A 13,113-nucleotide genomic window follows, 5' to 3' on the forward strand; every position below is an offset into this window, starting at 1 on the left:
GTTGTGTTTTTAAATTAACATTTGGAATTGAATTAAAATAAAATTTTTTGTTTTTTTGTTTCTTAATTTTATAGTTTAACAAATTGGAATAGTGAAACAACTGATGTAGATGTAGTAAAAATGCTTTCATTCAACTAATTAAAAAATTTTAGGGTAATGGTTCACATCTATATTTTATAATTTTAGCCAATGAAAAATAAATAACTTGTTCTAAACAGTATTATTTTGATCTAAACAAAAAAAAGAATTTAAATTAATTGACTTTGTTCAACAAGAAAAATATACTTTGTGTCAAGTTTTATAAAATAGTTTTCATAGACATAGAAAATATTGTTTAGGGCAAGTTATTTATTTTTCATTGGCTAAAATTATAAAATATAGATGTGAACCATTACCCTAAAATTTTTTATTTATGTGAATGAAAATATTTTTTCAGTGTAGATATATATCTCTGTTTACATAAACATTTAATCTTTACACATTTTGGCAATCGGGGGTCTTTTTTATGTGGTTTGAATTTGTTGTAAATTTTATGCTGTTTTTTATTTCACACTTACTGATAAACCATGATTCATGCATGAAAATGTTCACAAATGTGAGTGTCAGTCAGTAAGAGTGTGTCTCAATCAGCTCTTTAGTTCACTAGTCATTGTGCAACTCAGGGATCACGTAATGCCAGTATGCATCACTGCTGTCTATAGTGACGTTTCTTAAGATCACTTAACCCAAGTGAGCTGAAATACATGTGTTTAATTCATATACAAAAATCTTGAATAATCAAAATATTCAGTCATTAATACATCCATAATCATAGTCCAATCCTGTAACAAACCATCAGATGATAAAACACCAGTCAAAATAAATGTACAAAACAAAGATTAAACAGTGTGATGAGCAGATACAATGACTGACAGGAAGAAATGAACAAGCAATCTTCATTTAGAAGTTCATTTAAATACAAGATCAGTTCATTTGCATATTGATCAGATGCTTCAGTGCTCTGAGAGTGTTTATAGTGCTGTGAGTTTAACACTTCATCACTGACACACAACAATCTTCATCAACATGACCTTCATCATCATCTTCATCTGGACTCTCACAGCGTTTGCTCAAGGTTTGTGGAGCACAAGGTTGATATGAATTAATTTCTTCAAGTATATTGTCAAAATTTTGAGTTGATTTTCTTCTTGTTGTGTGTTTCAGAGTGTAGAGGACAGATCACCGCCACTCAGAGTCCCTCAATGACAGCAGCTCAACCAGGAGAAACAGTCAAAATCAACTGTAGAACCAGCAGAGATGTGTATAGTGGTAATTATTTAGCCTGGTACTTACAAAAACCTGGAGAAGCTCCAAAACTCCTGATTTATTTTGCCAACACACTCCAGTCAGGAACTCCATCTAGATTCAGTGGCAGTGGATCTAACAGTGATTTCACACTGACCATCAGTGGAGTCCAGACTGAAGATGCTGGACATTATTACTGTCTGAGTACACACAGTGGTCCAGTCATCACACAGTGATAAAGAGTCGTACAAAAACCTCCGTCAGTCAGAGTCACAGTGACTGAACTGATTCTGCAGCTGCTCAAAGGAGGATCTGAAATAACTCTGTTGTTTTTCTCCCTCTTTTGTCTCATATTCTTTCACTCTGTAGGGAGACGAGTAATGCTAAACTGGTTTTAATTTGATTCATTGGGCTCTTATAGATCCGTCACATGATTAAGTTTGGAATTCATCGGCCATCTTACAAACACTCACAGTTCAGTAATTTATTACAGATCAACAAATCTTGAGCAGCAAATCAGCATATTAGAATGATTTCTGAAGGATCATGTGACACTGAAGACTGGAGTAATGATGCTGAAAATTCAGTTTTGATCACAACAATTAGTTGCATTTTATATTTAAACAGAAAACAGTTATTTTAAACTGTAATAACATTTCACAATATTACAGTTTAACACTTCACTGACACACAAAACAATCTTCATCAACATGACCTTCATCATCATCTTCATCTGGACTCTCACAGCGTTTGCTCAAGGTTTGTGGAGCACAAGCTTGATATGAATTCATTTCTTCAAGTCTATTGTCAAAGTTTTGAGTTGATTTTCTTCTTGTTGTGTGTTTCAGAGTGTAGAGGACAGATCACCGTCACTCAGAGTCCCTCAATGACAGCAGCTCAACCAGGAGAAACAGTCAAAATCAACTGTAAAACCAGCACAAATGTGTATTACCATAGTTCTTGGGGACATTATTTAGCTTGGTACCTACAGAAACCTGGAGAAGCTCCTAAACTCCTGATATATTTAACAAGCACACTCCAGTCAGGAACTCCATCTAGATTCAGTGGCAGTGGATCTAACAGTGATTTCACTCTGACCATCAGTGGAGTCCAGACTGAAGATGCTGGACATTATTACTGTCTGAGTAACCACTATATCAACAGTAAAGATGTGTTCACACAGTGATAAAGAGTCGTACAAAAACCTCCGTCAGTCAGAGTCACAGTGACTGAACTGATTCTGCAGCTGCTCAGAGGAGGATCTGAAATAACTCTATTGCTTCTCTTCTTCATTTGTATCATATTCGTACACTCTGTAGGGAGATGAGTAATGCTGGAAGCTGGTTTTGATTTGATTCATTGTGCTCTTATACATGTCTGGCCACTGGTATCTTTTTTCACGTGGCAGCCTGCAGTTCGCCACACGTGATCACGGAGCTCCCTGCAGGTGCCATTTCAGATTTTTAAAACATTGTTGTGCTTCACACAATATCCACTAGGTGGCACAAGGAATAACATTCTGTAGTTAAACACCACAACCAGGGGTGTCTTTTCCAAAAATGGTCAGAAGTTCCGTCGTTACCAATATAGCTCAACGATTCAGTGTTTGTTTCTCACAAGCATAATTCAAACAAACAAACACAAACAGCGTTGCAAACTTATGTGGTTGGAACTCTAGCTCTCGACCTGTAGCTTAGTTTCTTGTTGCACTGCGAGCGGCTTCCCTTGCGTGCTCTCCGCTCCCGGAAGGCTCTCTTCAAGGAGGGAGCCTTCACCAGCGTTCCTCGCGGGTCTGGCCCCGCTTCCGCCGAGGCGGAGCGGCAGCTGCACTCATGGGGTTCGCAGTTGGATCTGCTGGAGGGAATAGAGACGGGTGAACCCCTATCTCCTTCCTCACCCGGTAGATCCGGGCCCTTTCTCAGGGATCGGAAGCCCGTTCTACGGCTACTTCCCCCCTGGGAACAGCCTCAACGCTCCGGATTTCTTCCTCCGAGGAGGTTGAGTCTGAGTGTGTTGAAGTGGCCCCACAATCGTCCCAGTATGAGGAGTTGTTGGAGGTTGTTACTCGTGCGGTAGCCAAGTTAAACATCGACTGGCCCGCCGAGAAACAGGCTGAACTGCAGCGAAGCAAATTAGATGAACGCTTCCTGTGTAATAGGCCACCTCCTTCACACCGGAGCCTGCCGTTCTTCCCCGATCTCCACACTGAGGTGTCGAGATCGTGGGGGAAACCATTCTCAGCCCGTCTCTTTGTCCCCACCTTTGACTATTATGGAAATGTGGTGGGGACTACAGAGTGTGGATATAGAGCGATCCCTCAGGTAGAACAGACGCTTGTGAGCTATCTGTCTCCTGAAGCGGCATCGTCTCTAAAGGCTCCGGACTTACCCTCCAAGCAGCTGCGTACAACTTCAGCCTTGGTGGGTAAGGGGTACTCAGCAGCGGGTCAGGCTGGTGCTTGTCTGCACACCATGGCGGTGTTGCAGGCATATCAGGCTGACCTGCTTAAACAGTTAGATGAGAGCGACGAGATAAGTCGGGATAACATCTCCGAACTTAGGAGAGCAGCTGCTCTGTCACTAAAGAGACCACCCGTGCCGACAGGTACCAGGAGGCTCGTAAACAAGCGGCGGCGTTTCAGTGGTTTCTCCCTCGTCGCGTTCTAACTCTCGGGGTTGCTGGGCGGGAGCAGCCCCAGCCAAGTACCAGCTCCTCATACAGGGCAGTACAAAAACAGAGCATCGCTTCTCGTGCTCCCCCGCAGTGGGACAGAGAACAGCGGCGCTCGAAGTAGGGGGCTTCTAAGCCAAGGCCGGACCTGAGGGTCATGCTTCAGGCAAAGAAGTCCTCAACGAAGTGGTCCTGATGGTTGTGCAGGACCGCTGAGGGCAGCCCCTGCTGGGGAGTGGCGGGTTGCACCGCATTCCACGGTGTCCGTCTCTCTTCAGTGCCCTCAGGAGGCCATCATGCACACCCTGCTGGTGTTTCAGGACGCAGTGGTCTCCTGCGAGCCCATACCTCAGTCTCTTCCACCCGGCAATGTAGCGGAGCTGAGGAGCTCGCCACCCCTGCGGGGGTCTCTAGAACAATTAGTTCGGTTAGTTCCTGCCGATGTGCTGTTACAAGACACCGAGCTAGCAGTTCAAACAAATCCAGAGGCCGGTCTCGAGAGACTGGTTCCCCTAGTAGATTATTTGGCAGCGTGGAAGCTACTGCCAAATGTATCTGCATGGGTCCTGCACACTTTAAAGCGTGGTTATCGCATTCAATTCAGCACTCCGCCACCACCTTCCAACGGGGTCTTCCCCACAGTGGTGAGCCCCGAACAGGGTCTGGTAATGGAACAGGAAGTAGAAACTCTCTTAAGGGAGGAGGCCAACGAGGTGGTCCCTCCTAACGACAGGGAGTCCGGGTTCTACAGCCTGTACTTCATTGTTCCGAAGAAGGATGGGTGTCTGTGTCCCATTTTAGATCTGAGACAACTGAATCGCTCAGTCATGAGATTGAAATTCACAATGTTGACTATCAATCAAGTAGTGTCACAGATCAGGTCCGAGGACTGGTTTGTGACAATAGATCTAAAAGACGCCTACTTCCACGTCTCCATCCTTCCTCAACACAGGAAGTTCCTGAGGTTTGCTTTCAGGGGCGAAGCATACCAATATCGTGTTCTTACGTTCTGCCTAGCACTCTCCCCCCGCACTTTCATGAAGTGTGTGGATGCTGCTCTGGCTCCGCTGCGACTCCGGGGCATCCGCATACTCAATAACATCGACGATTGGTTGATTCTGGCTCAATCGGAGCACATGCCGGTTCAACATCGAGATGTTGTTGTCGCTCATATGAAAGAGCTGGGGTTGAGACTGAACGCCAAGAAAAGCGTGCTGTCTCCATTACAGAGAACCACTTATCTAGGTGTGGGATTCGACCACGATGCAGACCAGTCGGATCTCGCGAGATCTCGTGACAGTATCCTCCCACAACATTTTGCCGTGTTTACATTAGAGTTGCACTATTAATCCTTAAAATATTGAGGTGTCATTCAAACACCCACGCGATCTTATTCCTAAATGACGACGATTTAGCTGTGTCTATTAGGACTGTTTCACATCGGGAGTGTCAGTGGAACGTGAGAAGCAGGTTTTGTCGCTGCTCATGTTAATGAATCAGAGGGTCGGGGTAAATGTGAACTCAGAAAGAGTCTTTTTAACCACATTATAATCATTATTTCAGTTACAGACATTTAAATAATAGAAGTACTGGGATAAAAGTTTATAGTTTGGGTATAAACACTTATTGTCTACAGTAGCGATCAAAACGAAAGTATAACACTCATGAACGTATTGTAACGCTTATCCTCTTCCGCCAGGAGGTGGCGACAATTGCCAGTTTAAAACGTGTCATTGAATCATTAATTCAGGAGGTTTCAATAGTCAAACAAGTCTTAGTGAAGTGAGACACTGACTCCTTCATTGAATGTTTTTTTTTATTTTGTTTAAATGAATATATGTTTTTCAAAGACTTAAGCAATGAACAGTTTGTCAGAACCACTAGTTAATTATGTTATTTTGTTTATTTTGTCTAATCTTCTTTCTCCAGAATCGTGAGAGAATCGTAATCTCCAATTGATAAAAAAACAACTAGGGATTCTCAAATTATCCAGAATCATGAAGCTCTTGTTTAAATGTTGTTTATTACTGCATATTATTCATTAAAATTGAAGTTTAATTTCATAAAGTTCAAAATGCACCTTAATTTTTTTGCATTTTGCGTTTTTCAGTTGAATAAAATACTATTTTCCCTATATATTTCATCATTGAGGATTTCTTAAGAAAAGTTTAAAAATCTCGTCTCGTCTCGTTCTCGTGGGATTAGTGTCTCGTCACACCCCTAGTGACTGCTGAGTCTGATGGCAGCTGCGTCCAATGTGATACCTTTTGGCCTGGTGTACATGAGACCCCTGCAGTGGTGGCTCAGGACCAAGGGGTTCTCCCCGAGGGGAAACCCGTTCCACATGATCAAGGTCACGCGGCAATGCCTACGTGCCTTAGACATGTGGAAGAAGCCTTGGTTCCTGTCTCAGGGCCCGGGGTTAGGAGCTCCTTGTCGCCGCGTAACGCTAGCGACGGATGCGTCTCTCACCGGTTGGGGTGCAGTCATGAGTGGCCACTCCGCTCGCGGTCTGTGGAGCAGTCACCATCTCACTTGGCACACCAACTAGCTGGAGATGCTGGCTGTGTTCGAGCATTGAAGCACTTTCTCCCTAATAGGCCGCCATGTGTTGGTTTGCACCGACAACACAGCGGTGGTCTATTACATTAACCACCAGGGAGGTCTGCGTTCGCGCCCCTTATACAAGCTGTCGCATCAGATGCTTGTGTGGTCCCAGGAGAAACTCCTCTCGCTGAGAGCAGTTCATGTTCCTGGGCATCTCAATATGGGAGCAGACGTCCTGTCGAGACAGGAGCCGAGGCCCGGGGAATGGATGCTTCACCCCGAGGTGGTGAAGCAGATTTGGAGAGTTTTTGGCTAGGCTCAGGTGGACCTCTTCGTGACTCAGGAGAATGCGCAATGTCCCCACTGGTTCTCTCTGACTCATCCAGCTCCTCTGGGGCTGGATGCCATGGTACAGACATGGCCGAGGCTTCGTCTGTACGCCTTTCCCCCGATCGCTCTGGTTCCGGGAGTTATGGAGAGGGTGCGCAGGGACGGGGTCCGTCTTCTTTTAGTAGCCCCGTACTGGCTGGCCCGAGCATGGTTCTCGGACCTAATTTCCCTCCTCGACGGCTCTCCATGGGAGATTCCCGTCAGGAGGGATCTTCTCTCGCAAGCGGGAGGCACCATCCTTCACCCTCGCCCGGAGTTGTGGAAGTTATGGGTGTGGCCTCTGAGGGGGCACACCTCGTAGCTTCCGGTCTCTCAACCGAGGTTGTTGAGACCATCCTCCAATCCAGAGCTCCCTCCACAAGGAAACTGTACGCCCTGAAGTGGAAACTTTTCACTTCATGGTGCGGACACCACCAGCAGGACCCAGTTAACTGCCCAGTTGGTACAGTGTTGGAGTTTCTGCAGGATCGGTTCTCTGCAGGGTTAGCCCACTCCACCTTGAGGGTCTACGTGGCGGTTATTTCGGCCTACCACACCCCCCTTGGTGGCTTTTCAGTGGGCAAGGATCCCCTTGTAGTATGTTTCCTCCACGGTGCGCTGAGGCTGAGGCCTCCAGTACGGCCTCGGGTCCCTACGTGGTGCTTGAGGCTCTTTGTAGGCCTCCTTTTGAGCCTATTGAAGAGTCCTCTGATCATCATCTCTCGGTAAAGACAGTCCTTCTTCTGGCATTAACGTCTCTCAAGAGAGTAGGAGATCTTCAGGCCCTTTCTGTGGCCCCTTCCCATCTAGAGTTTGCCCCTGGCATGGCTAAAGCTTTCCTTTACCCCAGACCGGGGTATGTCCCAAAGGTCCCCTCTTCAGCACCATGGCCAGTCGTACTCCAGGCCTTCTGTCCTCCTCCCTTTCGGGATCCGGACCAGCAGAAGCTTAATTGTATGTGTCCAGTTCGAGCACTGGACACATACGTCCACAGAGCTGCCCTGTGGAGAAAATCCGACCAATTGTTTGTCTGTTATGGCCCCCCAAAGGGGGGTCTTCCTGCTTCCAAGCATTCTCTTAGCCGCTGGATTGTGGATGCCATCTCTCAAGCTTATGAGTTCTTGGGTCTTCCCTCTCCCTTGGCCCATTCTACCCGAGGCATCTCTGCCTCAAAAGCTTTCATGTCTGGTGTCCCTATGCAGGACATCTGTGATGCAGCGGGGTGGTCCAGGCCCCTGACCTTCGAGTCGCTCCTGGCTCTTCTGTCCTTCATCTTAGCACACACTAGGCAGGGACTTATAATTATGGGGGCGTGGGCATATTGTTCCCCAAAGCGTTTGTGACACAGCTCGAGTTCCTGAAGGGGAACGTCTCAGGTTACGACTGTAACCCCGGTTCCCCAAAGGGAACGAGACGCCACGTCTTGTGCCATACTTCCTGCATCCCTGCGAGCGTTCACTGCTTCCTTAAGCTAAATGCCGGTTCCAGCGCATGTGCTTTTAAGCTTCCTGATCCGTGATGTCACCCGCCTATGATGTCTCGCTTCTCTATTGGACTGATTACACATGTGATTCAGAGCGTGTTTACACTGAAGGCGTTCCCCAAAACTCAGCAGCGTTCGTTCCCTTCGGGGAACCGGGGTTACAGTCGTAACCTGAGACGTTTTTGATTTGACAGTTTATTTCAGTTCCACGTTTCAAGCTGCTTAATATACAAAAGTAGCCTAACCTAGTTGAACAATGTTCTATGTACTATTATGACAATAAATAAATCAATCAATAAATAAATAAATACAATTTAAGTTCGTATGCTATTAAAGAAATTATAAACACATGCAAAAACAAGGGAGGAACAAAATAACTGATTATGTTGTCATCGTCAATGTTGCCAATTTAGTGAAAAGTGTTTAGTGACTTAGTCACCCCTTTTGAGACTTTATTCAAAAACCTAGAAACAAAATCAAATTGTTGGACAAACCTTATTTAGATTACAACACAGTGAACTTGCCATTATGGTCTCATCCTCATCAGCTACATTTAGTGACTGGTTTAGCTACTTTCAGTTTAAAGCAGTTAGCAACACTGATCAGTGTTTTCTTTTTCCTTTCATATTTTGATGGTTTAAGTGAAATGTGAGGTCATTAAAACCCTCCACACATCACTTTTGGCCACTGTTGTGGGGTTAGTCTTTTATTTCTGCAGTTAGAGCATTAATTTGTAGAGTGGAATAAGATAAGTTTCTTACTTGGTCAGTTACAAAAAATTGCTTTATGATCAAGTTTGTATTGTTTTAATAATTCTCTATCATCATACTCAATACATCATATGTTCAGTGGAAAGTGTGTGCCTTCTGCTCTTTGCTGCCATCTTGTTGCTCCTAACTAGGTTGGGAGACCTCCCAGCTCTCTTAAATAATTTAGGAGCTGAGACCTAGTCTTAACACTTAGGGACCTTTATGAATCATTCTTATTCTTAAGTCTAGGAATATAAGTAAATTCTTAGAATTTTTACACACTTAAGACTAGAATTTTACTCTGAGCGGCAAATACACATGGCCCCTGATTACCCAACAGGTGCTGTTCACCATAAAAAAAATAAAAAATATGCATGTCACCATATTTATTTAAAATTATGGTAACACTTTACTGAGAGCCTTTATGTTTGATGCATTAAAATATTGGTTGTTCACTTTTTAAAAAGTCTTAACCCTAGACAGGACGTAACACTATAGTGATGTTTAGGACCTTCAAACCAACTGAGCTGAAATACATGTGTTTAATTCAAGTACCAAAACCTTGAATAATAAAAAAAAACTTAATACATAATCATGATCAATCCTGTCATAAACTGCCAGATGATCAAACACCAGTCATAATAATTGCACAAAACATTAAACAGTGTGATGAGCAGATACAGTGATTAACAGAATGAAATGAATGAGCAACCTTAATGTAGAAGCTCATTTAAAAACAGGATCAGTTTATTTGCATATTGATCAGATGCTTCAGTGCTTTGAGAGTGTTTATAGTGCTGTAAGTTTAACACTTCATCACTGACACACACAACAATCTTCATCAACATGACCTTCATCATCATCTTCATCTGGACTCTCACAGCGTTTGCTCAAGGTTTGTGGAGCACAAGTTTGATATGAATTTATTTCTTCAAGTATATTGTCAAAGTTTTGAGTTGATTTTCTTCTTGTTGTGTGTTTCAGAGTGTAGAGGACAGATCACCGTCACTCAGAGTCCCTCAATGACAGCAGCTCAACCAGGAGAAACAGTCAAAATCAACTGTAAAACCAGCAGTGATGTTCACTATGATGCAGGAGGGTTTGCATTTATAACTGCTTCATATACTTACTATTTAAGCTGGTACTTACAAAAACCTGGAGAAGCTCCTAAACTCCTCATATATCAAGTAACAGAGCGTTACAGTGGAACTCCATCTAGATTCAGTGGCACAAGTTCATCTGCAAGTGATTTCACTCTGACCATCAGTGGAGTCCAGACTGAAGATGCTGGACATTATTACTGTCAGAGTGCACACAGTGGTGGTGTGTCCACACAGTGATAAAGAGTCGTACAAAACCTCCGTCAGTCAGAGTCACAGTGACTGAACTGATTCTGCAGCTGCTCAAAGGAGGATCTGAAATAACTCTGTTGTTTTTCTCCATCTTTTGTCTCATATTCTTACACTGTGTAGGGAGACGAGTAATGCAGATTAATAAATCTACAGATGTTCACATATTATTACATAGATAATTAACATATGGACATATAGAGCTTTTACTGTGGATTTAATATATGTTGTACATGTAAATCTTCATCTACCCAGAGAATGTACATATGTGAAAATTATGCATCACTTTATAGGTAACCTATAAGAATATCACTTTTAATATAGAGCAATCATATATTACATTTCTGTGTTGGCAGTAAGATAGTTTTGTCTTTTTTTGAAAGAAAGTAATATTTAATTCAGAAAAAAAAAAAAAAAAAAAAAAAAAAAAACACATTAAAATGATTTTAAACAAAAAACATTTTTACTGTTGCAAATGATTTTTATTTCAAATAAATGCTATTCTTTTGAACTTTCTCTTCAACAAAGAATCCTGAAAAATAAATTGTATCACAGTTTCATATCATAAAAGTCAGTGCAAAAGACAAATCAAGAGGCATGAAAGACAAAAGTATGTTCATGGGACTAAATTTTAATGCTAATGGCACTGCAGAATTTTAAATAGATATTTATCACTGTTTACTTAAACATTTAATTTTTACACATTTCAGCCATCAGGGGTCTTTTTTTTTTATTTGGTTTAAATTTGTTTTAAATTTTATGCTATTTTTTAATTTCACACTTACTGATAAACCATGATTCATGCATGAAAATGTTCACAAATGTGAGTGTCAGTCAGTAAGAGTGTGTCTCAATCAGCTCTTTAGTTCACTAGTCATTGTGCAACAATAGGATTACAAAATGCTTTCACTCAAAACATTCCCACAATGCACCATAAAAGCCAGTATGCATCACTGCTGTCTGTAGTGACGTTTCTTAAGGTCGCTCAACCCAAGTGAGCTGAAATACATGTGCTTAATTCATATACAAAAATCTTGAATAATCGAAATATTTAGTCATTAATACATCCATAATCATAGTCCAATCCTGTAATAAACCATCAGATGATAAAACACCAGTCAAAATAACTGTACAAAACAAAAGATTAAACAGTGTGATGAGCAGATACAATGACTGACAGGAAGAAATGAACAAGCTATCTTCATTTAGAAGCTCATTTAAATACAAGATCAGTTCATTTGCATATTGATCAGATGCTTCAGTGCTCTGAGAGTGTTTATAGTGCTGTGAGTTTAACACTTCATCACTGACACACACAACAATCTTCATCAACATGACCTTCATCATCATCTTCATCTGGACTCTCACAGCATTTGCTCAAGGTTTGTGGAGCACAAGATTGATATGAATTAATTTCTTCAAGTATATTGTCAAAGTTTTGAGCTGATTTTCTTCTTGTTGTGTGTTTCAGAGTGTAGAGGACAGATCACCGTCACTCAGAGTCCCTCAATGACAGCAGCTCAACCAGGAGAAACAGTCAAAATCAACTGTAAAACCAGCACAGATGTGATCTGAAAATCGTTTAATCTGGTACTCACAGAAATCTGGAGAAGCTTCTAAACTCATATATGCAACAAGCAGCCTCCAGTCAGGAACTCCATCTAGATTCAGTGGCAGTGGATCAAACAGTGATTTCACTCTGACCATCAGTGGAGTCAGACTGAAGATGCTGGACATTATTACTGTCAGAGTTTTCATTGCACAGCAAGTGGTTATAATTGTGTGGGCAGTGTAACATTCACACAGTGATAAAGAGTCGTACAAAAACCTCCGTCAGTCAGAGTCACAGTGACTGAACTGATTCTGCAGCTGCTCAAAGGAGGATCTGAAATAACTCTGTTGATTTTCTCCCTCTTTTGTCTCCTCATGTTCTTACTCTCTGTAGGGAGACGAGTAATGCTGGAATCTGGACTGGTTGAATCTGCACTATGAGGTTTTGATTTGATTCATTGTGCTCTTCAAGATCTGTCACATGTTGGAGATCTGAGTTCAGCAGTCATCTTACATTGTTTTCAGTCACGCAACTACAGCTCCTGTAATGAATAAGTAAACTTCAATTCAGTAATAGAAACTAAAAATTCTGTTTATAGCAGGGCTGCGGCTCTCCAGGACCGGAGTTCGCCACCCCTGGTATATAGCAATAAAATCTCACATGAATGATACCATAATCGTTGTTTCATGCCTTTTCAAACTGTCTTTTTCAGGTTGGTCCAGTAAATGATTCACTTAAAGACCAGATGGTGGCGCTGCTGATACTAAAAGAAAACCACCATATTGTGTGTCCCAGATTCTCCCATCGATTGTAAAACCAGTGGTCGATCTCAGTTACTGTACACTACTGTTGAAACATTTGGGGTCAACCATACACAAATGTAATATATGCACATATATTAAAGTTCCATGTATTAAGTACATTGTCATATGAAGTAAAAAAAAAAAAAACATATTTGAAACTTACATTACAAATTGAAACAATTTCATGTACATCCAACCCATTCAAATGTGTTTATGTATATGTAAAACAATGGACATGTATATCATGTACATTTATATCCATCCTAAACCCATCAATAATTGTTGATATTATAGAAAAGAAATATAA

At 42.1% G+C, this 13,113-nt stretch overlaps 3 gene segments (V, D, J or C); all 3 read left to right on the forward strand.

Moving 5' to 3' along the window:
• Window positions 1-967: 967 nt before the first annotated feature.
• Window positions 968-1,520, forward strand: LOC127158149 (Ig kappa chain V region K29-213-like). The segment is given in 2 exon segments: window positions 968-1,114; window positions 1,204-1,520. Coding segments are annotated over 2 exon segments (366 nt in total).
• A 444-nt stretch (window positions 1,521-1,964) lies between these two features.
• LOC127158151 (immunoglobulin kappa variable 4-1-like) lies at window positions 1,965-2,485 on the forward strand. The segment is given in 2 exon segments: window positions 1,965-2,043; window positions 2,133-2,485. Coding segments are annotated over 2 exon segments (387 nt in total).
• A 7,429-nt stretch (window positions 2,486-9,914) lies between these two features.
• Window positions 9,915-10,449, forward strand: LOC127158150 (immunoglobulin kappa variable 4-1-like). The segment is given in 2 exon segments: window positions 9,915-9,997; window positions 10,087-10,449. Coding segments are annotated over 2 exon segments (405 nt in total).
• Window positions 10,450-13,113: the final 2,664 nt, after the last annotated feature.

Source organism: Labeo rohita, unplaced genomic scaffold (genome assembly GCF_022985175.1).
Source record: "Labeo rohita strain BAU-BD-2019 unplaced genomic scaffold, IGBB_LRoh.1.0 scaffold_1360, whole genome shotgun sequence".
In the NCBI taxonomy this organism is placed as follows: domain Eukaryota; kingdom Metazoa; phylum Chordata; class Actinopteri; order Cypriniformes; family Cyprinidae; genus Labeo; species Labeo rohita.